This window comes from Rhinolophus hipposideros (genome assembly GCF_964194185.1).
Source record: "Rhinolophus hipposideros genome assembly, chromosome: 14".
NCBI classification, from domain to species: Eukaryota; Metazoa; Chordata; class Mammalia; order Chiroptera; family Rhinolophidae; genus Rhinolophus; species Rhinolophus hipposideros.
In genome coordinates, this window is record NC_138060.1 from 19413796 (window position 1) to 19441105 (window position 27310).

At 45.3% G+C, this 27310-nt stretch overlaps 1 protein-coding gene across 9 annotated transcripts in view; it reads right to left on the minus strand.

Annotated features, from left to right (window-relative positions):
* Positions 1-1284: 1284 nt before the first annotated feature.
* CACNA1D (calcium voltage-gated channel subunit alpha1 D) overlaps positions 1285-27310 on the minus strand; it is a 308623-nt gene continuing 282597 nt past the window's right edge. For 8 of the 9 annotated variants that reach the window (XM_081073050.1, XM_081073054.1, XM_081073051.1 and 5 more), the window contains 8 exons: positions 19637-19753; positions 18574-18941; positions 17836-17862; positions 16483-16632; positions 14869-15032; positions 5875-5996; positions 4119-4439; positions 1285-3435 (listed from right to left, as the gene is read on the minus strand). In XM_081073050.1, coding sequence (XP_080929176.1) covers positions 3142-3435; positions 4119-4439; positions 5875-5996; positions 14869-15032; positions 16483-16632; positions 17836-17862; positions 18574-18941; positions 19637-19753 — 1563 coding nt within the window. In that variant the 3' untranslated portion in view covers positions 1285-3141. The remainder of the gene's footprint in view (positions 3436-4118; positions 4440-5874; positions 5997-14868; positions 15033-16482; positions 16633-17835; positions 17863-18573; positions 18942-19636; positions 19754-27310) is intronic. The other variant, XM_081073055.1, reaches the window with a different exon arrangement.

Consider the following 27310-nt stretch of genomic DNA (forward strand, 5'->3'; position numbering starts at 1 on the left):
AACAAAACAAAACCACACCTTCTCAACTGGCCCTGCCTTGAGACCCAGGCAGCCTCTCATATCATCTGCCACTGTCCCCACAGCACCTCCTCGAGACAGTCTCACTGTTGCTCCCCTGTTGGAAGCAGGGGCCCCAGGCCTGCTCCTGATACTCGCCTGACCTCCTAAGTTCCCAGTAGAAAAGAAATATCATTTTAGAGAAATAAAAACTTTTCCAACAATTGAAAGTGTAGCTGGCGTCTGTTTCGAGTCCGGGTAGTCTACCAAGTGAGCTGGAGCGCTGCGTGACAATAGCTCTATTGCTAACCAGTTTTCAGAACACACCGACTGCCCATCCTAACAAAAACCTTTGAAGGAAAGCAGGCAATGACACGGCCGTGGTGCAGCCTATTAGAAAGAAAAAGGAAAAAAACATCAAGTGCCCTGCTTTCTCTCACATACGTGGACGGGGTCAGTGGTAGAGTGGGTTCCTCAAGCAGATCCAGCCCCCACTGCACAGAGATGCTTCCGGGCCTTCACAACCCACCCTTTCTGGCCTTGGGCTGATTCTGAAACATCTTGGAATGGAAGCACCGCCTGGCCAAGTCTGGATGGAAATCACAGAGACAGTTCTTAACAAGGTTCTTGCTCAATGATAGTGAAATCAGAGCTGCCATTTCCATTTTGTGATATTATGAAAAACACACATTAAAGAAATTAAATGTACTCTTCCGGGGGACGCAACAAAATGACCTTTTCTCAGGGGATGGAAGGGAAACCGAAAGGAAAGACATTTAACCTTAAAACTTACCTAAAACAAAGAAAAAAAAAACATGCTCTACAACTTCAAATTTTTCTTACAAAGAAAAATTTAATGTTAGGTGAGAGGTTGAACCAGGCGTAAAGTAGACAGATATTCGGAGTGGTGCCACCTATAAAAATGCCGGTTTTTAGGTACTGAACTGGAAAACATCATTGCCTATACCAGAAAAGTCAGCTGGTAGGCAGCATTGGACTGGTGATGGTAAGCCACACAGTAAGACTAATACCTAAAAGAGAAACAGAGTCCCAGACCGTAGTAACAGTGGTTTAGCCCTTTAGGAGAAACAGTGCTCTCTGCAGCTGGTATTAAGTTACCATAGGCATTGAAGGAGCCACAAGGATAAGAAAAATATCTATTTACAGAATTACAGTTACAGAACTGCCCGCACAGAGTGTTCGCCCCTTCTGAAGCTCTCACTGGCAAACACCAGGTGTTTGCAAGGAGAGCTCCCAAACATAATAAAATTATTACACAGTTTTATTATGAAGAACGTTTTGCATTTTAATAAAAAAGAATTTATGTCAGGAAACAATTATTTACAAACCTTGAAGTGTTTTTGCCTGGATTTGGAGTAAGAATGTCTTAAGAAGAGGTTTGTAAGGTCTTCATAACAAAGTATTGTTATTTACAACAACCAAAAAAAAAAAAAAAACAACCCATTGATTAACAGGTTGTCTATGTAATATTTAAAAATTATGAACCAAAAATTGCTACCTGTTTTTTGTTTGTTTGTTTGTTTTTTGACTACAAAGAATCCCCGCCAAGGTAACTTGACACAGTCGGCAGAAATCTGTGAACAGAAAAGGAAGCCTTGACAGGTCTCATGATCCAAAAGTGGGTTTTCATCAGGAAGTGCAATCGGAGTGGGAGTGCATCTAATGAAAACGTCAGCCCTCATTCAATTGCATATAAAAGCCCTCAGAGAACACACAGAACAGCAATATTTTGTAAAAAGGCAATAATACGATTTCTCCAGAACCCAACCTTCTAATCCTGTAGATCATCACTTTGTTCCCTCTCCCCCTTTCCCCAGCGGCCCTTATTTCTTAAGACAAGCAACATCGCCATTTCCCAGGGGACATGAGTAGCGGGACTTCCTCCACCCGTGCAATTATTCCTGCACTAGAGATGCAGAAATGTCCTGTAGGCAGGTGAGAAACCAACAACTATGAATGCCACAGGGTCAGAGTAACCGGCTTGACCTACTGCCATGAACTCAGGGGGGGAGACGTACAGTGAAACAAGACAGTGGCAACCCATGGAGGATCAAAAGGTACACTATCAACTCACAGAACTCTGGTCCAAAGAAAAGACTGCCAATAATCATATGGTATATCTCAGGTAAAGACAGATTTATAGTGACTGAAAATATTTTAGAAAAATCTCTGTAGTGTCAGGTTCTTTTGAACTTAAAATTTTACCCCCAAAAGATTTTCACTGAATAAATGAGAATTGGCTCTATTTCTTCTACTTCTGTTTAGTCTGAGTAAAAATGCTAAGAATTTCTAGATTTCAGTGGGGAACTATAATTATTAGGACCCATGGATATTGCTGCAGTTCAAATACGGTACAATAATTACAAAATATAGACCATCTCTTTACAAATACAAATTATAATATATTACAAGTCATATACAGTAAATCTATAATTTTTAACCAAATTAGTGTATCTAAGTTGACCTGGTTGCGAGTGATTATTCCAGTTTACAGTTGCCCTTCTCCTGACAGTCAGAAACCGACCATCTGAGTGACGCTTTCTCATGTAAACTCGTGTCATATAACAGAAAACCTCTTTTACAAGGTCCTGCTTTCCTCTCAGGATGACAGCTGGTAGGAGGTTCTGACTTACACACTGAAGTTCAGAACAGCTACACAGAAACCAGGAAGCAGTATATTTTGGGGGAAGGGTTTAAAACTGGATATGCTGGGCCCAGTGAGTGTCTGATAGGCTGGACCAATGGCTGAGGTAATGACACAGGTATGGTGATCGTCATCACCTTTCACCTTCCCCACCGTGCCTGCAGGCAGGTCGCTGGGCACGGGTGAGTGCCCCAGGTGCACTCTGAACAAGCGGGCAGGGCTTGTCCGCCCTCTACACGGGTCGGTCCTCTGAGAGAGGGTTGGACCTGCTGTTTATCATCACGGGGGCGGAGCTTGTGTGCACGGCTCTTCCCTACCAGGTGTATGGCTTCCTTGAGGCATGACATCACTTGCACAAAAGTCTAATTGAATGTGGACGTCACACTAGTGCCTAAACTCTCCTAACTACGAGGCACTTTTCCCCTGGCCCTCCAGCACCCCACCTGAGGGGCCAGAGCCAGTCTGCCCCTCCCTGGGAGCTACAGGGTGGTGATGCATATCATCTCATCTGCCAGGTCCTCCTCCTCTCTCCTGGGGTCTGGCTCTTCGTCGCTGTAGCCTGGCCCAAAGTCCTGGAGGTCATAGTCCTGCTGGTTTGAGATGGCGCCCACGTCCCCATTAGCCCGGGAATGCACGTTCCCATTAAGCAGGTTGCTGGCTGCACTCTCCATTTCGTCGATGGTTAGGTCACAGGCATCAGCAATTTCATGTTTTGTCGCCGACACAAATTTTGGATCCCTTGCATACCGTCCTAAGCCTTCAGATATCAGGACCTGTACAGGTATGGTGATCAATGGAAAGAGGATCAATGGCACGAATGCATTACAAGGTGTTGAGGGGGGACAGTGACACAAAACCCTCCTCCACACTAACTGCATGCTGTGCTTCTGGGACTCAGCCAGTCGTATTCACTAGACCTCATACATGGTAGCTAAACGTGACTATAAATGGCTTTCACTGTCAAATGCCATAGAGCTCAGACGACACAGGACCCCACAAGGGTGAAACCCACTGAGGAAGAAGATGTTAGTACCAGGTTTCCCCGAAAGTAAGACCTAGCCGGACCATCACCTCTAATGAGTCTTTTGGAGCAAAAGTTAAGACCCGGTCTTATATAAGATCTGGTCTATTCTATTAAAATAAGACCAGGTCTTATATTAATTTTTGCTCCAAAAGACACATTAGAGCTGATGGTCTGGATAGGTCTTATTTTCGGGAAAACACGGTACAAACTGGTAATAGCTGCAGGAAGAGCATACATAATCCTAGGTACAGCTAATTTATGAGACTCAGCAGTGATGGTGGTTTCACATTCATGCTTTAAGTACCATCCTTGCGGACGCCCTGCCCTCAGAGTCACCCCCTGCTCCTGCCCTGTGTGGTTCTCATGACTCTCCCCCTGCTGTGCCTGCAGCCCGCACTCAGCTGGCTCGGTTTCTCGATGAGCCATACTCACTGCCTCCACCAAGCTGTCTGCGCTCCTCTGCTTGTCGCTGTTTTTGTTGTGGAAGCTGCTGGGGACAGTCAGGCTGGCTGGTGTGAAAGTCCGATAGGAGATGCCAGGCTCGTCCGTGTACCACGAGCTGCGGTGCAGGGATGGCAGGCTCCCATTGACCTGGTCCAGGGCCTCCGACTGCTCCACCTGGATCAGGGGCGTGTAGCACGGCGTCCAGTCCTGATATGGAGGGGTTGCTGGAGGGGTGGCCCACGACCGGGTTGAGTGGCTCGGGGAGTACTTCTGGGCTTTACTTGGATCTAGGCCTGCAACTGCCATGATCTGAGGAGAAAAGGGGCATGTGGAGACCAGAGGCCCTCAGAGGTACAGGCCTCAGGCCTCCTCAAGACGGACTACACATGCAGGGCAGCCTCGGACAAGGACCCCAAAAGGACATGAGTACACTGAGTAAATTAAGTGAGCTGGCAGTAAAAAGTTGGCTTTCTAGCGGACTGCATTTTCTTTTTTCCCAAATCCACAATGCATTTCTATGACTGTTCCCCAGTAGGAATCAGTTGCTAATTCATGAAGTTACTTCAGAATGCTCAAGCATCAGGGACGACGTACGAGCTGGGGCGTATGAACCTACCACCCAGTATACTGTGATTTAAATATGGAAGTACATTCAGGGCAAACTAATGGTTCCCAGCACTCACAGGGAAACACAGCTGGCTCATCATGCAACGCATCACAAAGCCAGTATCTGTTCTGAAGCGCTAGGTCCAAGCCCTGTTTCCCCCGCTGACAGGGACACCACAGCACATCCGCCCCGGCATGCCCGCTTTGCTCAGGGGCACCCTGAAACCCAGTTTTGTGAACAGCGCAGGCCCAAGGCCAAAGCGGAAGCCATGATCTCCCGAAGGAGGCAGGGCCGACAGGATCTGGGTCTGCTCAGGGCGGGGCAGCAAAGGGATGGCATTTTCACGCCCATGCCCATGGAGAGACTTCCATGCCTACTTGGTTCGTGGCATTTGGTGGCCTGGGCCTTCCCAAGTTTTGTCCTAATAAAGCAGGACACAAAATTAATGTAACAACTGAAGGCAGAAAAGTAAAAAGTTGGCAGAGATGTGCTCTTTTCACAAAGGAAATGTACCCTATTTGTGTCCTTGAGGCAAAGCCCAGGTGAGGGGGCCCTGGCCCCTGCTCCCTCCATCCAGCCACCCTCACTGGACAGGCCCTTCTCCCTGAACCCCCTCCCGGTGAAGGCTGGGTCGGAGGCTTGCACACCCCCGTGATCACAGGGCCCTACCCACAGAGGGCTCCATAAATGTGTTTTAATGAAGCAACAACCTCTCAGAGCAAACAAAGGGCAGCGCTGATTGTTCAGGGTCAGTCAAGCGGCCACCACTGCCTGGGTGATGGATGGTACCAGGCCCTGTCTTCAATGCTGAGGAGACGTGTAGGGGAGAAGAAGGCACCGAGGCTGACAGCCCAGCTTTGGAAGCTGGCAGCCTTGGATTCAAATGCAAACTTGATCAATCACCTCCTTATGTGAGCTGGGGCACGTCCCCTACCCTCTCTGATGTTTGTTCATCCATACAATGGGGTTTGTGACAGTTATCTATTTGCAGGTTGTTAAGACTGAACCTGAGTGTATGTGAAGGTTCTCTCTTTCCCTCTTGGTATTGGAAGCTAAGGGGAAGAGGGTGTCCTGAGGATGGGTCCTACACAGGGTGACCCCAGACCCTTGGTGGCAAGGCCAGGTGGGCCTGCTTACCTGTTGCTGCATCAGGTGCAGAGGTAGGGCGGTGCGGTGGGGGAAGGCAGGGGATGGCGGGCCGTCCTCCTGGCTGCTCTGACGGCGCAGGCACTCAAAGTTGAAGGAGGACCTCCGGTGGGCTAAGGAGGAAAAGCACACCGGCAGTTGTGAAACAATTTCTGTCAGGACCCCAGGGCTCTCTGTCAGCGTGGGCCACCAAACGTTCAGCAGAGAGCCCAGGAGGAAGCAGAGGTATGTCCAAAAAAAGCATTAGGCAGTGAGGTCTCAGAATTCTTGACGGGAGAATGAAGAAGAAGCCCAACTCAGGGATATTTTTTTTAAAGTGTAAGTATATTTCTTATAAATGCCTTGCCTGTCCTCAGGGGGAGGAGCTAAAGGCAGCCAGAGGGCAGCTGACTTGAAGCCCCTGGCTCACACATTGTGGGGGACACAGCATTTCAGACAACGACACAACCTCATTCCAGAATCCCACAGATGCTTGCTGACTGCCCCATTCTCACCTTCCAGACATCCTAAGTGTCTTTGGGGACTACATGTCTCGAGGGTACTCCAGTGTTTCCCTGTTTTAAACGGAGTGACTTGCTACCTGCCCTACCATCTCAGCCAGTAATAAGCAAATTCTATTGTTGGGAAAGACCCAGCTTCTCTAGCATTGAAGACAAAACAAACAGGAACACCTCTGACTTTAAAGTACGCAGTTGTCTTGTCAACAGCCACTTTGAATAGGGACTTCTACACAGGTTGAATGATGACACCAGATCCAGAGCTTGTGGCTTCTCAGGACACCAGGCACTGGATATCAGTCGGAATTCTGGGTCCCCAAGCACAGGCTAGAGGTGTCCTCCTGGAAACACCACCACGGAAAGGAGGAGGTGTTTCAGGAGCCCTACCAATGTTTGCAAGGCAGTGAGTGCCCAAGACACTTCAACAGCTCCTTTCTTGACCTGTGCTATCCAAGCTCACAGGGCATGCTTAAAACCCCTCAATTCCTGTATTGAAAACTGGAGACACCAGCCTGGGGAGCCCTCCCAGGCATCCTGGGATGGCACACGAAGCTACAGGAACCAGATCTATGAGGGCCCTGCTCCCAAAGCACCTGAAGACCAGGCCGGCCACTGCCCAATGGGGAGGAACAAGACAGACAATCCTGGTCTCACAGGCCCAGGGTGCAGGGTGGGGTATAAGGGAGCCTCCTCGTGGAGTTGCCGACCTGGGACACAGATATCTATGCAATGGCTGCTGTCCTCATCAGGCAGCCTTCCCTCCATATACCATGCAGGGGTGCAATTTAACAGCGGGCCACGAAGGACAAGTCTCCTTTGTCAGCACAACCTGTAGGACCCTCTCAGGAGCAGATGGCAGGGGGCATGAGGCTCAGAGCCAGGAAAGAAAGTCACTGTTCCTCTCATTCGCATAATGCCTTTCAGTTTTGAGAGTGGGTCCACGTACACAGCCCATCATCGCATTTGCTCTGTACCACCATCTCTGATGGAGGAAGTACTATATTTTGCCATGTATAATGCACACATTTCTGCCCAAATTTGTGAAGGAAAAATAAGGATGCGCATTATACATGGGTAGTACTAATTCCGTATCTATATAAATGTTTTTAATTCTTTTAATTATGCTTATGAGTTAAGAGTGTAACTCTAGAAATCAATAACGATATCTGTATGCAAAATAATACCCTGGAATATGATCATCGGTTTTGTTGAACTTACAATGAACTTGCAGTGACGAAGAGTTCTTTGCCTTCTATGTATGATGTGTAATTATCGTAAATTTGTTACCGGTATGTAAAATTTCTTGTACATTGTATGTGTTCTTGTGTGTTGTAATTATTTGTGACATAAAATTTCTTGTACCATAATATGTTAAAAATAAATGCTAAACCATACACTGGGACATAAAATCAACCTCAGCAAATTTAACAAGAGTGAAATCATACCAAGCATATTCTCAGATCACAAGGCTTTGAAACTGGATATCAATTGCGAAAAGAAAGCAGGAAAAATCACAAATACATGGAGATTAAACAACATACTTTTAAAGAACGACCAGGTCAAAGAAGAAATTAGGGGAGAGATCAAAAGATACATAGAAACAAATGACAATGAAAATATATCCTACCAAAATTTTTGGGATGCAGCAAAAGCAGTTTTAAGAGGGAAATTTACATCATTACAGGCTATCTGAAGAAACAAGAAAAATCCCAAATAAATAACCTCATGTTACACCTTAAAGAACTAGAAAAAGAACAAGGGAAACCCAAGGTCAGCAGAAGAAAGGAAATAACAAAAATCAGAGCAGAACTAAATGAAATAGAGAACAAAAAGACAATAGAAAAAATTAATGTGACAAAGAGCTGGTTCTTTGAAAAGATTAACAAAATTGACAAAACCTTGGCTAGATTCACTAAGATAAAAAGAGAGAAGACACTAATTAACAAAATCAGAAATGAAAAAGGGGAAGTTATCACGGACACCACAGAAATACAAAGGATCATGCAAGAATACTATGAAGGACTATATGCCGCCAAATTCAAAAACCTAGAAGAAATGGACAAGTTCTTAGAAACATATAGCCTTCCAAGGCTGAACCATGAAGATCTGGAAAGTCTAAACAAAGTGATCACCAGTAACGAAATTGAATCAGTCATCCAAAACCTTCCCAAAAGCAAAAGTCCAGGACCAGATGGCTTCACTAGTGAATTCTACCAAACCTTCAAAGAGGATCTAATACCAATCCTGCTCAAACTCTTCCAAAAAATTGAAGAAGAGTCAGTACTCCCTATCTCATTTTATGAGGCCAACATTACCCTGATACCAAAACCTGGTAAGGACAACACAAAAAAAGAAAACTACAGACCAATATCTCTGATGAATACAGATGCTAAAATCCTAAACAAAATTCTAGCAAATCAAAATTGGTATAGAAGGAAAATACCTCAACATAGTAAAGGCCATATACGACAAGCCCTCAGCTAATCTCATAATTAATGGTGAAAAGCTGAAGCCCTTTGCTCTACATTCAGGAACACGACAAGGTTGTCCCCTATCACCTCTGCTTTTCAACATAGTGTTGGAAGTCCTCGCCAGAGCCATCAGGCAAGAGAAAGAAATAAAAGGCATCCAAATTGGGAATGAAGAAGTTAAATTGTCACTCTTTGCAGATGACATGATGCTATATATAGAAAACCCTAAAAACTCCACCAAAAAGCTATTAGAAACAATCAATGAATACAGTAAAGTTGCTGGCTACAAAATCAACGTACAAAAGTCCATTGCTTTCCTATATACCAACAATGAAATCTCAGAAAAAGAGATAGAAAAAACAATTCCTTTTGCAATTGCAGCAAAAAGAATAAAATACCTAGGAATAAACTTAACCAAGGATGTGAAGGATTTATATGCTGAAAACTATAAGACATTTTTGAAAGAAATTGAAGAAGACACAAAGAAATGGAAAGACATTCCGTGCTCATGGATTGGAAGAATCAACATAGTTAAAATGGCCATATTACCCAAAGCCATATACAGATTTAATGCAATCCCCATTAAAATCCCAATGGCATTTTTAAAAAAAATAGAACAAAAAAATCATCAGATTTGTTTGGAACCACAAAAGACCCCGAATAGCCAAAGCAATATTAAAAAAAAAGAACAATACTGGAGGTATCACACTCCCTGATTTTTCCTTGTACTACAGGGCTACAATAATCAAAACAGCTTGGTATTGGCGGAAGAACAGACACATAGACCAATGGAATAGAATTGAGAACCCAGAAATAAAACCACAGAAATATGGAGAGATAATTTTTGACAAAGAAGCTAAAAACATACAATGGAGGAAAGACAGCCTCTTCAATAAATGGTGCTGGCAGAATTGGATAGCTACGTGCAAAAGAATGAAACTGGACTGCTATCTGTCACCATGTACCAAAATTAATTCAAAATGGATCAAAGACTTAAGCATAAGACCTGATACAATAAACTGCATAGAAGAAAACATAGGTACTAAACTTATGGACCTTGGGTTCAAAGAGCATTTTATGAATTTGACTCCAAAGGCAATGGAAGTAAAAACTAAAATAAACAAATGGGATTATATGAAACTGAAAAGCTTCTGCACAGTAAAAGAAACTATTGACAAAATAATGAGGCAACCAACTGAATGGGAGAAGATTTTCGCAAACAGTTCCTCTGATAAGGGGCTAATATCCAAAATATACAAGGAACTCATGCAACTCAAGAACAAAAAAACAAACAACCCAATTGAAAAATGGACAGAGGACCTGAAGAGACATTTCTCCAAAGAGGATATACAAATGGCAAATAGACATATGAAAAAATGCTCAACATCGCTAATCATCAGAGAAATGCAAATGAAAACCACAATGAGATATCACCACACCCCAGTCAGAATGGCTTTCATCAACAAAACAAATAGTAACAAGTGTTGGAGAGGCTGTGGAGAAAAAGGAACTCTCATACACTGTTGGTGGGAATGCAGACTGGTGCAGCCACTATGGAAGGCAGTGTGGAGGTTCCTCAAGAAATTACGAATAGAATTACCATATGACCCAGCAATCGCTCTCCTGGGTATCTACCCCAAAAATATAAAAGCATTTCTCTATAGAGACACGTGTACGCCAATGTTCATTGCAGCTTTGTTTACGGTGGCCAAGACATGGAAACAACCAAAATGTCCTTCGATAGATGAATGGATAAAGAAGTTGTGGTACATATACACAATGGAATACTATTCGGCGTTAAGGAAAGATGATATAGGAGCATTTGTGACAACATGGATGGATCTCGAGAGAATAATGCTAAGTGAAATAAGTCAGACAGAAAAAGCAGAGAACCCTATGATTTCACTGATATGTGGTATATAGACCAAAAAGAACAAGACAAACAAATGAGAAACAAAAACTCATAGACACAGACAATAATTTAGTGGTTACCAGAGGGTAAGGGGGTGGGGGGTGGGTGATGAGGGTAAAGGGGATCAAATATATGGTGATGGAAGGAGAACTGACTCTGGGTGGTGAACACACAATGGGATTTATAGACGATATAATACAGAATTGTACATCTGAAATCTATGTAAATTTACTAACAATTGTCACCCCAATAAAATTAATTAAAAAAAGAATTCTAGCAAATCGTATACAACAATGCATTAAAAAGATTATTCATCACGACCAAGTGGGGTTCTTCCCCGGGGCACAAGGATGGTTCTACATCCACAAATCCATCAATGTGATACATCACATAAACAAAATAAAGGACAAAAATCATATGATTCTATCAATTGATGCAGAAAAAGCATTTGACAAGATACAACATCCATTTATGATTAAAACACTTAATAAAATAGGTATCGAAGGAAAATACCTTAAAATAATAAAGGCCATATATGACAAACCCTCAGCTAATCTCATAATTAATGGTGAAAAACTGAAGCCCTTTGCTTTACGTTCAGGAACACGACAGGGCTGTCCCCTATCACCTCTGCTTTTCAACATAGTGTTGGAAGTCCTGGCCAGAGCAATCAGGCAAGAGAAAGAAATAAAAGGCATCCAAATTGGGAACGAAGAAGTCAAATTGTCACTCTGCAGATGACATGATGCTATATATAGAAAACCCTACAGACTCCACCAAAAAGCTATTAGAAACAATCAACGAATACAGTAAAGTTGCTGGCTACAAAATCAACGTACAAAAGTCCATTGCATTTCTATATACTAACAATGAAATCTCAGAAAAATAAATACAAAAAAAACAATTCCTTTTGCAATTGCAACAAAAAGAATAAAATACCTAGGAACAAACTTAACCAAGGATGTGAAAGACCTATATACTGAAAACTATGACATTTTTAAAAGAAATTGAAGAAGACACAAAGAAATGGAAAGACATTCCATGTTCCATGGATTGGAAGAATCAACATAGTCAAAATGGCCATATTACCCAAAGCCATATACAGATTTAATGCAATCCCCATCAAAATCCCAATGGCATTTTTTAAACAAATAGAACAAAAAATTATCAGATTTGTTTGGAACCACAAAAGACCCCGAATAGCCAAAGCAATCTTAAGAAAAAAGAACAATGCTGGAGGTATCGCACTCCCTGACTTTAGCTTGTACTCCAGGGCTACAATAATCAAAACATCATGGTATTGGCAGAAAAACAGACACATAGACCAATGGAATAGAATTGAGAACCCAGAAATAAAATCACATAAATATGGACAGATAATTTTTGACAAAGAAACAAAAAACATACAACGGAAAAAAAGACAGCCTCTTCAATAAATGGTGCTGGGAGAATTGGATAGCCACGTGCAAAAGAATGAAACTGGACTGCTATCTGTCACCACGTACCAAAATTAATTCAAAATGGATCAAAGACTTAAGCATAAGACCTGACACAATAAAATGCATAGAAGAAAACATAGGTACTAAACTTATGAACCTTGGGTTCAAAGAGCATTTTATGAATTTGACTCCAAAGGCAATGGAAGTAAAAGCTAAAATAAACGAATGGGACTATATGAAACTTAAAAGCTTCTGCATAGCAAAAGAAACCATCGACAAAATAAAGAGGCAACCAACTGAATGGGAGAAGAGTTTTGCAAACAGTGCCTCCGATAAGGGACTGATATCCAAACTATACGAGGAACTCATGCAACTCAAGAACAAAAAAACAAACAACCCAATTGAAAAATGGACAGAGGACCTGAAGAGACATTTCTCCAAAGAGGACATACAAATGGCAAGCAAACATATGAAAAAATGCTCAACATCACTAATCATCAGAGAAATGCGAATAAAAACCACCATGATGTATCACCTCACCCCAGTCAGAATGGCTATCATCAACAAGACAAACAGTAACAAGTGTTGGAGAGGCTGTGGAGAAAAAGGAACCCTCATACACTGTTGTTGGGAATGCAGACTGGTGCAGCCGTTATGGAAGGCAGTGTGGAGGTTCCTCAAAAAATTACGAATAGAATTACCATATGACACAGCAATCTCTCTCCTGGGTATCTACCCAAAAAATCTGAAAACATTTATACATAAAGACACGTGTGCTCCAATGTTCACTGCAGCTTTGTTTACAGTGGCCAAGACATGGAAACAACCAAAATGTCCTTCGATAGATGAATGGATAAAGAAGTTGTGGTATATATACACAATGGAATACTACTCGGCGGTAAGAAAAGATGATATAGGAATATTTGTGAGAACATGGATGGATCTTGAGAGTGTAATGCTAAGCGAAATAAGTCAGACAGAAAAAGCAGAGAACCATATGATTTCACTGATATGTGGTATATAAACCAAAAAGAACAAGACAAACAAATGAGAAACAAAAACTCATAGACACAGACAATCGTTTAGTGGTTACCAGAGGGTAAGGGGGGTGGGGGGTGGGAGATGAGGGTAAAGGGGATCAAATATATGGTGATGGAAGGAGAACTGACTCTGGGTGGTGAACACACAATGGGATTTATAGATGATGTAATACAGAATTGTACACCTGAAATCTATGTAATTTTACTAACAATTGTCACCCCAATAAATTTAAATAAATAAATAAATGCTAAAATTCCTTTATAATACAAAAAACAAGCACCTAAATGTAAACAAATAAAATTTTGAATTAAAAAATTAAAACAAAAAATTTTTTCCCCTGAAAGTTTGGGCCAAAAACATGGGTGTGCATTGTACACAGGAGTGCATTATACACAGCAAAATATGGTATTCCTACCGAAGCTGAGGACACAGGCTGAGGAGTTCCATGTTCTCCCTGCCCAAGGGCTGAACCAATGCTCAGCAAAGCAAATAAAGTATATTTTAGTTATTTGCCCTTACAAATAAAGAGGGCAGCTGCTTTTGCCTGCTCAGGTTCCTCACTTCCTCCCTGAGGGGGCACCTGTGAATGGTGGGCCTTAAGGGAAGTCTGAGGAGGGCCGTGGACTCGTATGGGCAAAGGACTTCCATCTGGCCTCACCTATATATGTGTCATGCAGTATTTATGGAGACCAGAATTGCTCTGTGTTTGGAGCTGCGAAATTAAATATTAACCATGGCAATGGATCTGATTACACTTCCCAGCAGGGCTGTGACAGCTGGAGAGAGACAGAGGGCCCCAGGCGCCACCCAACCACACTTGTTATTGTGCCTGTTGTCGGCAGACTGGGAGCCGATGTGTCTTGGCTATTTTTGGTTACTGATCTGAGTACTGCTCAAAAAATATGCTTCATTCCTTAGAAAGACCAGAAGTGGATATTCTTTACCATCCAAATGCCTGCATATCTAGAATCAAACTGCCCAGCCAGGAGCTGGCAGCGGTCACTGCTGCATTTCTTTCCCTGGCCTGAATTCCTCACTGGGGTGACCCAGACCTCCTGGGCACTAGCAGGCTGGAGGCAAAGATGAGAGAGAGGAGGGTGGAGAGGTGAAAAAGAAAGGGAACACCCTGGTGGGGACTGAGGAGACATGGACACCAAAACTCCCCAGATACCCCAGGCTCAGAGACCTGGGCTTTGGCAAAACAGACCTGGGCTAAGTCCCTTCTGCCCTGAGGGTCAGCCACCCCGTCCACAAAGTAGGTCTGACAACGATCCATGTCTTGCCTATCTCTCAGGGTTGATCCCAGGCTCAACAGCAATGATAATGTGCACAAAAAGCCCCTCGTTAGATGCTCTATGCTGTGCAACTTTAGGACCATCCACTGTCTTTCTCTGTCCTCAGTCCAGAACAGTGCCGAAGGGGTTTGAGCTCTACCACACAGGATATGGGTTAGAAAGAAAGGAAAGCTGATAGAGTCTCCAAGCAGGGGGTTGGTCTTGAGGGCTAAAGGTGCCGGACACGGAAGGACCACATCCATCACCACCTTCCCCTCAACCACTGGGGCTGGTGGGAGAGTCACACTGTTCTTGGGGAGGCTCCAGCCCAAACAAAAAATCTGGCCTCACATGTTGGGGTGGGAGGTAGCAGGCGTCTTCTTGGAGATCTCCGGGAATCGTAGCAAATGGGCGAATCATCATCCTCCAAGAAGCCTTGGGGGTGATGGTAGCCTCGGGGCCGCTCGAAGTCCAAGTTGCTGCCTAGGTATCGGTTGTAGTAGCTGTAGTTTTGCCTGGTGGTCAAAAAGACCAATAGAGAGAAAGGGGCACGTGAGCTCCTAGTTAACAAGCCCTGTCCCTTAGCTCAGACAGACTCATGTCTACAGATCTCGCCCCACCTCCTTGGGCACAGTAGGACTAACTGCGAACCAGGCAGTCCTCAGCTTCATGGAAGATTCTAGATGGAAGACAAGGACTGTTCCAGGAAGGACATCAGGCCTAAAACGAGTGAGGTGCTAGTGGTTTCCTACCCACTGGGGCAGCCTCAGACCTGCGTCAGGTGTGCAGTGTAGATTTCCTGCAAGCTCGACTGTCACCCGTTCACTTTCTCCTTAGAACACTTCTCCTGAGTGCCTACCCTCGGCAAGGTGCTGGGCTGGCAGCAAGGACACAAAGATGCATGAATCATGGTCCCCACCCTCCAGGAGCTTAGCAAATACCACCTGCACAGGGACATCTAACGCAGCTGGAAAAAGTCAGCGCCAGAAGAGAGGAGCTCAGAGTGGGTTCTGGGAGTTTTTAGAGGGTGGGCATTTCAATTTCAGTCCGGGAATGAGAAGCAAAGCCCTGAAGCAGGCCCATGAAGAGAGGGTAAATTAGGCCAGCAGAGATGGGAAAGGGTGTCCAAGTGGTAGACATGGTGTGCCCAATGGCCCCGAAGAAGCAAAGTTTGAGGGAAGGAACTGGTGGAGGACAGGGAGAAGGAGGGCCCCACTGTGGCTGGCTTGGAATATGAGGCTAAGATGTAATAACTCAGAAGCCAAAAGGGACCTCATGGCAGTACCACATCCACTTCCATGGGCACCCTGTCACGGTGATATGCAATTTACAGAGAAGAGGGCAGTAGGTGGCCTTTGCTCCCTTGCACTGCCCGCCATGTGTCTTAAAGCAAAGTGCCCCTTTTAACCTCAAACGTCTTTTCTTTGAGACAGAAGCCTGAAGAGGCAGCTCTGCTGAGAGATGCCAGTCTGGCCTCTTGTGCCCCATCTCCAGGAGAGGTCCCTGATGGGAGTGGGAAAAAGGTGCTGTTCATTAAGACCCCACCCAAGCTATGGGCTGGCCGAGCTGCTATGCAGACAGTGCCCCCAGCTCACAACATTCATGGAATTAAAACAGATCTCTCAGAAGACAAGGGATTGGTGGAAAGGGGACTGCTAACGCTCCATGAGGCAGGCCCATGGAGTCTTTCTCATTTCTGGAACCTTCACTAAAAAGCCTCACAGGCCCCTAGTGGAAATGAGTCAACAGACCTGGGAGAACAGCCTCCATCCACTCTGCCTCTCTCAGACCCTATTTTTTTGTTCTCCGACACTTCCTCTGGCCTGGAGCCTGTACTCCTGTTTTATTTTCAGGATAGTCCCAAGTGCAGCTACAGGGAACCCGTGGCTTCATGAGCAGGCAGCGCACAAGGGACAGGAACCAGCCAGGCCCCCTAATGTCAGCCGGAACCACAGAGCTCCTCACCTGCTCTCTGTAGGTGAGCTGTCGTCCTCGTAGCCCTCCTCACCACTGAAGTACTCCTGCTCCCCCAAGCAGTAAGGGTCCCTGAAGTAGCCCTGTATCTCTGGGTCTTCCCGGCAAATAGTTGGGAACTGCTCATCTCCTGAGTCGGACCTGCAGTTGGGAGAGAGGACCTGAGTACCTCAGCAGGCGGCAGACAATTCCTGTAGCCATGCCTCTGCATGCAGCCAGCATCCCTGCCCAATGTGCTCCCGGCTTCTCCCAGGATGCACCTGCCTCAAGCAGGACTGGACTGTCAAGGCCTCTGGCAATGGTGTGTGTAGAGGGGGCGGGGAAGAGGGAAGGAGCTGGAGACTGTGTGTGTGTGTTCGTGCGTGTGCGTGCCTGTGCTAGGAGGGGCTTCTCAGTCCCTTGCACAATGCTGGTGCCGAACCACTATGCTCAGGGGCCTTGGAGCCAAAGGATAGACGTGATTTGGGGAACAGAATAAGAAAATGGACCCAGTGACCTGCAGTGATTGGCAGTCCTGGGGCTCCCAGGCCATCTACTCTGATCCCCACTCCTTCCTACCCAGGCCCTGTGTGACTTCAGAGCCTGGAACAAAGAGGTTCTCTTATCACCAACATTCTACTGCATCTGACCCAGGAAGGGTGACAGATGTTTTAGACAGTGTCCCAGGAGAGACTCTCATGGATGACATCTGCCAAGTTTTCAAAGACTGCTCCCTGCCCAGGACTGCTGTAATGTCCCCTGGAACCCTGCTGTCCTGGCCTCGGTCCTCAGGAAAACCAGCCAGGATCTGTGACATCACCTTGCTCCAGAGCGGACTGAACTTCCTCTAAGTTCTTCCTTCTTTCCCCACCCTCCTCTGGCTCACGATTTCACTTGATACAATTAAACCCTCAGACCTATCGTCTCATCACCAACAAAATAACCAACCTGCCCACCGTTCAATCCTGTTCAGCACACGTGTTGAGGACTACATTGGAGGCAAAGAAGACAGCCTGGCCCCTGGTCTTTAGGGGGCTGGGATCATGCTTTTACCAAGGCCCCACAAGAGACTTGCCCCCAGAAAGCCGCAGGCATTGCCCTGCTTCATAGGCCTGGGCACTAGGAGTGCACAGCAGCCCTCCCTGCAGGGGCTCATCCGTGGGCACGTGGCACGTGAACATCAGTCCTTGGTAATAACTGCCTATGCAGAAAGCCACTACCTCCAACTCCTAAGTCCAGAGCCCTGAGCTATAATATCATAGTTGGTTCAAAGGAACGTCTCATCACTCAGCATTCAGAGAGGCCAATTGGTCGCACTTGTAACACACAGTATTTAACATATAAACACAGGCGATAAGCACATACCTAATATAAGTTTCATAATAGCGGGTTCTATCCAGGAAAGGCATAATGTAGGAGGGAGGGAGAAGATAAAAGTTAAATATTTCCAACACAATTTAAAATGCAGTTATCAGGCTACTTCCTAGAACAGAGGACAGCAAAAATATGGGTTGCAGGCCAAACACCAGCGGCCGCCTAGTTTTGTACGGCCCATGAGCTATGAATGCTTTTGACATTTTTAAAGGATTGGGGGGGAAAAAAATCCAAGGAAAAAAAGTATTTCATCACCTATGGCTAGAGGAAGTTCCCATTTCAGTGTCTAAAAATAAAATTTTACTGGGACACAGCCATACCCATGCGTTTATTATATACTGTCTCTGGCTACTTTCTCACTATGGCAGTAGAGTTGAGTAGCTACAATAGGTTGTATGGTGCTCAAAGCCTAAAATACCTACCACCTAGCCCTTTACGGAACAGGTTTGCCAACTCCTGTCCCAAAGTATGTTGACACAACCAGGGAGGGTAGAGTTTGCAGCTGCTGCCATTTTAAAGGGCATCTCACATAGCGGGATACAGGCTGGCAGGTGGCCCTTTCTCTTTCAGGGTCATCATTGGGCTAGAGGGCCTGAGGAGGCCATGACCTTGTGGCACTCATAGGTTCAATTGCCAACGCCCACTGGGAATCTCCTGCATGTCCAGAGCATGGAGGGGGGTGGGTGGCAGAGACAACATTACCAAGTGCAAACACATTTTCAAGGTTACCTTTTAATACTGGACCTTCTTTGAGGCTCACGGTCATGCTTGTGGGAGGAATGATGCCCATTTTCAGACACATGCTCTAGGTTCCCAAGGCTGGGCCGCTTTCCAGAGGCAGCTTTGGACATATTGGCATTATTGAGATTGGCATTTGTTGAGCTGGGAACTTGCTTTCCTATGGAATTATGGTTATGATGGTTATGACACACCGAATTTCCTGCTGGAGGAAACAGCGGTTTCTCAGTATCACTTGCAGATGGAACTGAAGGCCTTTGGACATGCAGGGGACGGTGGGTGGTATTGGTCTGCTGAAGGGAATCTCTCCTATCACTATTAACATGATTGACATGGTTTCCAAGCAGGGCACCATTTCTCTGCAAAATAATGGGAGACAACACCAGGTAATTTAACAAGTATTTGATGCAGGCTAGCTATGTTAGGTAATTTTTTCTACATGAAAAACAAATTCTAGGTAAGCTCCATAGGATCCCTGGAAAACAATCTGAGGGTCTCAATGATCAGGGTGAATGTGTCTGTGTGGCAGCTGGTCCCCCTGAAATGAGGAAGGTTACCTCCAATTCCTAAGCTGGGAGCAAGCTCTCGGCTGTCACTCAAGTGCGCTCTTCCAGCTGTGCCAAGTTGAGGTGACTTAGAGCCAGCAAGGCTGGTTGGCAGCCCCAGAAGTTGAGGTGGGGCAGTAGCATGCTCTCTGGGCTGGGGGGCTAGGAGGCTGAGGGCCCGCTGGCAGATCAAAGAGCTGGCCAGGGAAGAACAGGGTGGTGCGGGCAGGCAACTGCCAGAAGCAGCCAGGCTGCTCATCCAGACCAGCCAGTGCCTATGGCCAAGCTCCTTGGAGAGGAGCAAGTTTGGGAAGGGTAGGCCTGGCCATAAAAGAGATGTGGGTGAATGAGGAGGGCTTGCTGTGGGGAGAGCATGGTCTGCAAGCCCCTCTAGGTTCTGGGGCTGGTTTGCGTTCTCCAGGTTCTTTTGTGGACCAGTAACCGCCCAAACTGGAGTCCTACCCACTATTTCAGAGCGGCCAGTGTGCAGCTGTATGTGGAATAATTACTTTGAATACAGCTTCTTCTTCTTCTCCTTTTGTTTCCTCAGGCTCGTCATCTTGCAAATCACATGATATAGCACGCCGGATTTCTGGCCCGATGTCGTGCAATGTCCTTAAGCCCGCCTAGGTCAATGAAAACAGCAAAACAGATTAGACAACACAGGTGCCCTGGACCCGGTCTGGGTTCGGGCTTTGCTCCTGCCTAATTCAGCTGTGGGAGAGGACGGTTTCTCCAAAGGACAGCTTGGGGAACTGCTTGCTTGTTTGAATGTAACTGAACAAGTTCCTGCAGCCTCGGGGTTGTAGGGTGTGGTCAAGGGGTTCAAGATGGGATGCTTGAGGCCTTCAACCCAGAAAGCTCCTTTTCAAATACCCCCACTTGCAGGGAACAGTGTCTGGTTATTCGTACTAGGTCTGCCATGGCCAACAGCCCATGCCCATGTCTAAATGAAAATCTGAAGGGAAGATGCCCTTCAGAACCCCACCTCCCCCAGCCCCACACAGGGCTGGAAGTACAGCCTGGCTGTTCCACAGGGAGGGTGGCACGCACTCTCTGGCTACGTCCAGGATGAGAAGCCTAGGTGCAAGTGCCAGAGGGCAAGCAGACCAAGTAGCTGTCAGGGCCTCTGATTCTGCTGAAGCCATGGGAACGAGGGAGCGACACAACACACTGCAACCACCAGCACACTCAGGACCGTGACAGAATGGACTGACATGCACACAGACCTGGGCCGCTGTGCAGTGCCAGCCTCATGGCCATCCATGGTACCTTGGCCTGCAGCCTGTGCTCAGGGTGAGAATGCACCAAAAGTCGGGTCATCCTCTTGAAAACCACAACACATTAAAAGGGGCTCGCCAGTCTCTGGAGGCAGTGCAAGACCCGCCAGCTGAACCCCCATGTTCCTTAAAGACGGGGCATTTCCCCGAGGCCCTCACAGCTGGCCTTCCATACCCAGGGTCACAGATTTCACTGTGACAGGGCCCAGGAGAAGGCTTTCTGATGTTCCCAGCTACTTTAGAGAAACGTTTGAGATGCTTATGGATGCTATATGGGGAAGGTGTAGTCACTGGCTCTGAGAAAGTTATGATGTTTTGACCATCAGTTTGAAGAAAAATAGCATGCTGACTCAGGCTAGCTGAGACAGCACAGCTACCGTGTTTCCCCCAAAATAAGACCTGGCCAGACCATCGGCTCTAATGTATCTTTTGGAGCAAAAATGAATATAAGACCAGTCTTATTTTATTATGTTATAAGATATACTATTGTAATATATCTTATGTACTATATACTATACTATACTATAATATAATATAATTAATATAAATAATATAAATAATATAATATAATGTAATATCTTGGTCTTATATTAATTTTTGCTCCAAAAGGCACATTACAGCTGATGGTCTGACTAGGTCTTATTTTTGGGGAAACATGGTACTTTATCCTTTTCCACACAAAGACATCTGAAAGAGGCATTTCTTCCCTGTCCCCGGTCTCAGGCCACCTGTCTGGGTGGCACCCCTCATTTGCTGCTCGTCTGTCTGCAAATGCAGCAGTCACTGAAGACTTGGCGAACGTCTGGGACCTGGCTTTGGAAGTCTCAATCTGCAGCTAACACTCCAGGGCAGAACAGTCTGCAGGGCTGAATGGGGCAAGTGTGGGTTGTCAGGGGAGGGGACCACTTCCCTGTTCTTCCTCCATAACCCAGCAGTGGGTGGACACAGGAAACGGACAAAGCACGATGACCACGCTTGAGACACGCCCAGCAATGCTGAGTGGGGAGGGGAGAGGATGGTGGCCACAGTCTGGCCAGATCCAACAGGGCTGGGCCTACTAGTGTGGGAATGCGCAGACTGGTCTGCAGACGCGGGAGGCGGTGACATTAATTTACAATGTAAAGTTGTACAGGAACTTCCCAACAGGCTCACTTGAAAATGGCCTCCTCCATAATAGCACGCAGCCTGTGTGAGACGAGCCTGGGAAAGATGGCTTTGCTTCGGGACTGCTTTGAACCAGTCTTTGAATAGAGGATCAGCAGTTCTTTCCATTTCATGAATTGTGGGGGTGAGAGACACCCCGAATCAAAGTGTTAAGGTTCCTAGCTAGAAATGCTGTCTCCCCTAGTCTTGTAGAGAAGGACACACATGCGCCAGGGCCAAACCCAGGACAGCTCGTGGTATGTCAGTGAGGCTGCCTGTCACTCTCCTGTCCCTCTGATCACAGGCACAAGACGCACATGTACACACACAAGCTCATGCACACGTGTACTCACACATGCGTGTACACACACACACTTTCCCTCCCTCTCTCAGGATCCCCAAGTCCAGCACATCCGAGCCCAGGGAATCATCTGGCTCAGAGGTGGACCCACTTCCCATTCTCATGGAAACATTAAGAAGACACATCTAATGTCAAATGGCTGAAAGCTCTTAGACAGCAGAGCTACAGGCATGTGTGGAAAGGTCGAGCCCAGTGGTATTAAACAGCATGCAGTTCATTCATTCAGCATTTTCTAGGGCATGATTATCAGGGGAAGATAAGCTAAACCAGTGTTCAAGGCTGATTTTGGAACACTGGGGAGAAAGGACTGTTACATATCGAGACTCCCAAACAAGAAGAGACCAGGTTTGAGACACCTGCTGCTGTCCCCACAAAGTAAACATAGGTGACAATGCATCAAGTCAGCACCCCCAGGTAAATGACGTACATGAATCCATCCATGTTATAAAGCAGTATGGGCCAGAAACACTGAGTGTAAATAACAACAGATAGTCCTGTTCACTGTGATTCAACTGATTGGATTAGGTCTGATTAAAAGAAATAGAAAACTATTTATTTGGATAATTTTTAACATCATCCTCTGTTGACGGGTTGACATTTCACTGAAATACACACATGACATAATTGCATAAAAACAAAAACTGTCTTCAGCACGTTGTCAATGATACACAGGAGTAGGAGAGTGCAGTGAACAGATACAGGACAGAGAGTTTGTTAGCAACATAAATCATGGAGAAAATTGAGAGGTGGCCAAAGAGGCCATTTCCAAAGACAAATAATGACAACATATTTATTAAAGAGACATCAAAGGAGGAAAGAAAGCATCACCCTTCCCAGACAGGAAAGCAGAGGCTTAGAAATCGTTATTATATTTTGCTTGCTCCACACAGGAAGAAACACACCTTCTAAGAGTCAGGGACTGATTTACCCTTTCATGTGGGATCTGGGGAAGGATGGGAAGGTGCGGGGCGGGGGGGCGGGGGGGAGGTGGGCGCCAAGGTGTAGGAGTGTCTGCCAGAGTTGGGAATAAGACAAACAGATATTCCCAAACTTGAATTGAAATGAAGCTTAAGCACAGCACCCTGAATTTATTACATATCACAAAACATGATAATGAAAATTTTCTAGCACACATATCAAGCTAAAAGGTAGCTTAGGCTGCTCCAAAAATTCCATAGGCACAAGTTCCAATCCCAAAAAATTCAGAAAACTATCTTAAATCCTTGAAAAAAAATCATTTTTCACAGCCCTAAAAAAAAAAAAAAGAACATTTTTTTCCTGAAACGAACACCTTATAATCAATAAAATTATCTCTTCTTTTGTATTTCATATCTGTGTCTACCTCTATCAGCAAAATACTACTTTAATTTGAAATGTGGTCATAGCACTTAAACCAACACAATTAAAGCCAAAGAAAGTCATTCCATTAACATCACAGTAGAATTATGTTTTTGAATAAACACAGAATTGCTATAAAATATGAACATTATTGATTTAAGATGTCCAATCATATAAAATATTAAACAGAATCAAGCCTAGTTTCTGGTTGAATTTTGAATGCTAGACATTATCATAAATGTTTTTTTAAAAAATGAAATGGCGCTTTGCCTGTAGACTGCTGCTTTAATTTTTAGACACCATTTAATTGGAATTTTGTAGATATTTATCTATTGAGTGATTAAGTCACCAAAAAAAAAATAAACCCCAAACTATAAAATCTCTCTAAATATTTCTGAAGCAATAGCATAAAATTATGATATTTTAACATCAAGTATGAACATCCAATTACCTTCCTTTCTCTTCCCCTTTTCTAGGGTTAAGTTTTTCCTACCTGGGTGCATTTGCAATCATTTTGATGCCTGTCTCCCTAAGTTAGCTGCATCAAATACACCAGTCAGCTGCCACAGAACCACAGCAAGCACGTACAAACCCCTCCTGAACCTACATTGTAACAGTGGAGATAAGAGATGCGAGTCTCTAGTCGGAACTGGGCCAGGTCGTTCATCTTCAGAAGTGAGTGCCAGGCTTTCAGACTCCAGCCAAAGAGCCCTTGCCTGGCAGAGGCTGTTTTCCATCACAGGCAGGTTTCACTCAGCCAGGGCTGGCGGGCCCTGCTCAGGCCAGTTCTGGCTAAGCTTTCAGCAGGATTCAGCCCCACCCAATTGGCTGGGTTTTAGACTAGCTCCCTTAGAAGAAAGAACTGGAGATGAAATTCTAATAGAAGAAACCTGCTCATCTACAAGCGGTGCCCCACCTCCCCCACATACACACATGCACACACATCTCACACGGGCACACCCCTTCTTTTGTCATTGTTTTCCTCTAGGGAAAATGTGATGGTGTGGCCTTTGCGTCCATTACAAACAGTCCTTGAGTTAAATATAAAGGGTTAGAATCACAGGCACAATGCTTCGTGAGTCATCCGTGGTGATTCCAACCCTCATTGAAAAGTCAGCTGTAACATTACCCATAAGTTACCCTCGGGGTTGCCATCAGCTGTACATCACGTTTATTACCATCACTTTGAAAAATTAAGGAAACGTTCTAGAAAATTACCTCAACTTTCGATCTATGACATTTCCCTGCAAATGATCTGACAGAGCTATCAGTTTTAGGTCCACCTTGATTCTCAGTTGTAGTTTTAACACCAGAATCGAAATTCTTGCCAGTCTCCTGATAACAGAATTATTTAAAATTTAGGCTTAGCAGACACCACAAATTGTGACTACTATTCTAATCCATCTTTGTACCTGTCATTGTGATCTCACATACTTTATCCTAGTACATCCGGGCCAAGATATTCCCATTTGGTTAAGTGACCTGCCCAGATTAGCAAAGGCAGGTCCCAGGCCTGTGGTTCCCATGACACTATGCTGGCCCCACCTCAACCACACCAAGACGAAGTCATTGGGTCCACAGAAAAGTGTGTTGGGGTCAAGTCTCTCTCAATCATATGCTCGCTCATGGTCATGACCGTGGGTACCACTCAATGAAGGGTAACCTCTCAATTAACATAGCAGAGCTCTTATATCACTAAGTCAACATGGAAATGACAAACGATCAGTAGGTGTCACAAAAACTGATCCTCTGCTCAGCACACTTCCTTGTCTCAGTTATGCTGCTTCGAGGAACTGATATCTTTAAAAATACTGTCTATCCTGCACTCAGTCAGACCATCATTTCTCTACATCAGCACAGGCAGTGAGACGTGGCCATGCGGGCTACAACCCTCAGTCTGAACTTAGCTGAATGCTGAGGGCACAGGCAGCTCCGTGTCTAGGTGAACAGATTGCAGTTGGGGGCCAGGGCTGGGAAGGAGAGAAAGGTTCAAGTTAGGGATACTGTTATACACAAAAGGCTCTTTAACCAGGGAGATGGTGAAAAGGCTCCATCACCCTTTTCCTCTAGGGGAAACTTGGGATCATTCCCCTAGAGCAGCAGTTCTCAAGGTGTGGTCCAGGTACCCTGGGGCTCCCTGAGACACCTTCAGGGGTCTATGAGGTCCCTGCAATTGGCATGATAATACTAGGATGTTCTTGGCCTTGTAGGCTCTCATTCTCTTATGAGAGCACAGTTTCTCAAAGGCTATATGATGTGATGATGTCATCTTCTGGCATCTTTGTGCTTGCATATTCTGTTTTAAAAATTTCTCAGTTTTAATTTCTAATGCAGTAAATATTGATACAAAGGGTCCTCATTAATTTTTAAGAGAGACCAAAGAGTTGGAGAACTGCTGATAACCTGTCCTCAGACCGGAAATACCATCTTTTCCTCAAGCAACAGACTCTTCGCCCCCTTTAGAATTCCCACTATTCCACTAACTTTTCTCCACGTTGGGAAGAAATGCCCTTCCTGGGGTTTCTCTGAACTAGCCTTTGGCACTTCTTAATCGGTTTCCCTCACTGTGCCTTGGAATGACATGCTCTCCCATTAATCAAACAGCCATCTCTCTTAGGTCTACTGTGTGCCAGGAAGAACAGACTTGTGCAGGTATCTACCCAACCTTGGAACCATTAGTAAATGTTAGCAAGCTCCTTCCCATGGGTAATTGAATCATGACACGTTTGGGCTGAGGGGTACTAGATAGGTATTATTCAGTAACACACTACAATAATTAAGACCTTTTGTTACTACATAATGTAACTTGTCTTAACTCCTTTTCAGTAATTTATCTTCTCAAAGACTTTTGAAAATAATAATTGCTATTGTCAGAGGGGAAAGATGTCCTGCTTTTCAGAAAGAGTATAGAATCTAGTACCCAACAATCCTGTGGATTTAATTTCGAATTGAGTCCCACCATAGTGTAAGCTATGAAGAAGAGTCTGATATTACATCTGCTTCCCATAATGGATGCTGGTCTGTGTCGTGTCTTCTCTTCAGGAGCTTTAGAATTTAGCACCATGGTTTGTGGTGTTGGGTACCAAGTTTGCTGAGTCTGTGAAGATTCCAGAATAATAAACTTGGGTCGTCTCCTACAACTTTCCTACATTTAAAGCTACACTCTTCCGCCGGGATTTCAGGAGTAAGGACAGAGGTGTCTGCAGTTTGACTGTAAACCAAGTTTCAGGGAAGCCATGTTTCCCTTTTGCGTTGAGGCCAGAGGCAGCCTCCACGATTTCTGGCTGTCTTTCACAAACTGGCCTTGGCTATATATCACAGCCAGTGCCATTACTCAGCAAATACAGCCAGGCCCACAGGGGGCAAGATTCTCCTGTTTCATTTAAACCATTCCTTAAGTACCAACTAGAAAGCTACCCTTTTCCAGTTTTCACTAATTTGAAAGGACTATCGAGAAAAGCATGTGGAAATACCAGCTATGTGAACTGCTTGGAACTGTTCTGCTGAGGCTTTGGCATATGGAGACTTAGATGTAGAAGAGAGCTGTTCACACTGGCCCTCTGAGATGGGGCAACTGAGATCGTGGGGTGAGGGCATACTGTCCTTTAGTGTTGAATAAACCTGACATCAGGGTGGGTCAGAGACAAGCAGGGATCACTGGTCTGGTGATGGGCTAGCTCTTTGTCTGTGCCCACAGGGTTGACCAGCTTTCTTTTCAGGGATGATACACCAAATTCTTATTAACCGGTACATCACAGGCATGACCCAATCAGAACAGAAGTGGTTAGACAAGAGCAGAGTCCCAGAGGAACCCACTACACCAGGCATTAGCCCTTCATTTGCCTGATCAAGGAAGGGTCTGGAGAGGAGCTGGGATGCTGGCAGGGGGTGGGGAAACTCAAGGTGCCGGGGGCCACAGCTGTTAACTAGCAGGTACAGACTCAACATCCTCTCAAGGGGTCCTGCCATACTGGAGTTTGCTGGCCGTCTTTCAACCCCATCCCCACATCACTGCCCATGATACTGTGTGAAGAAGTCAAACCTGGTGTCCAGCTCCACGG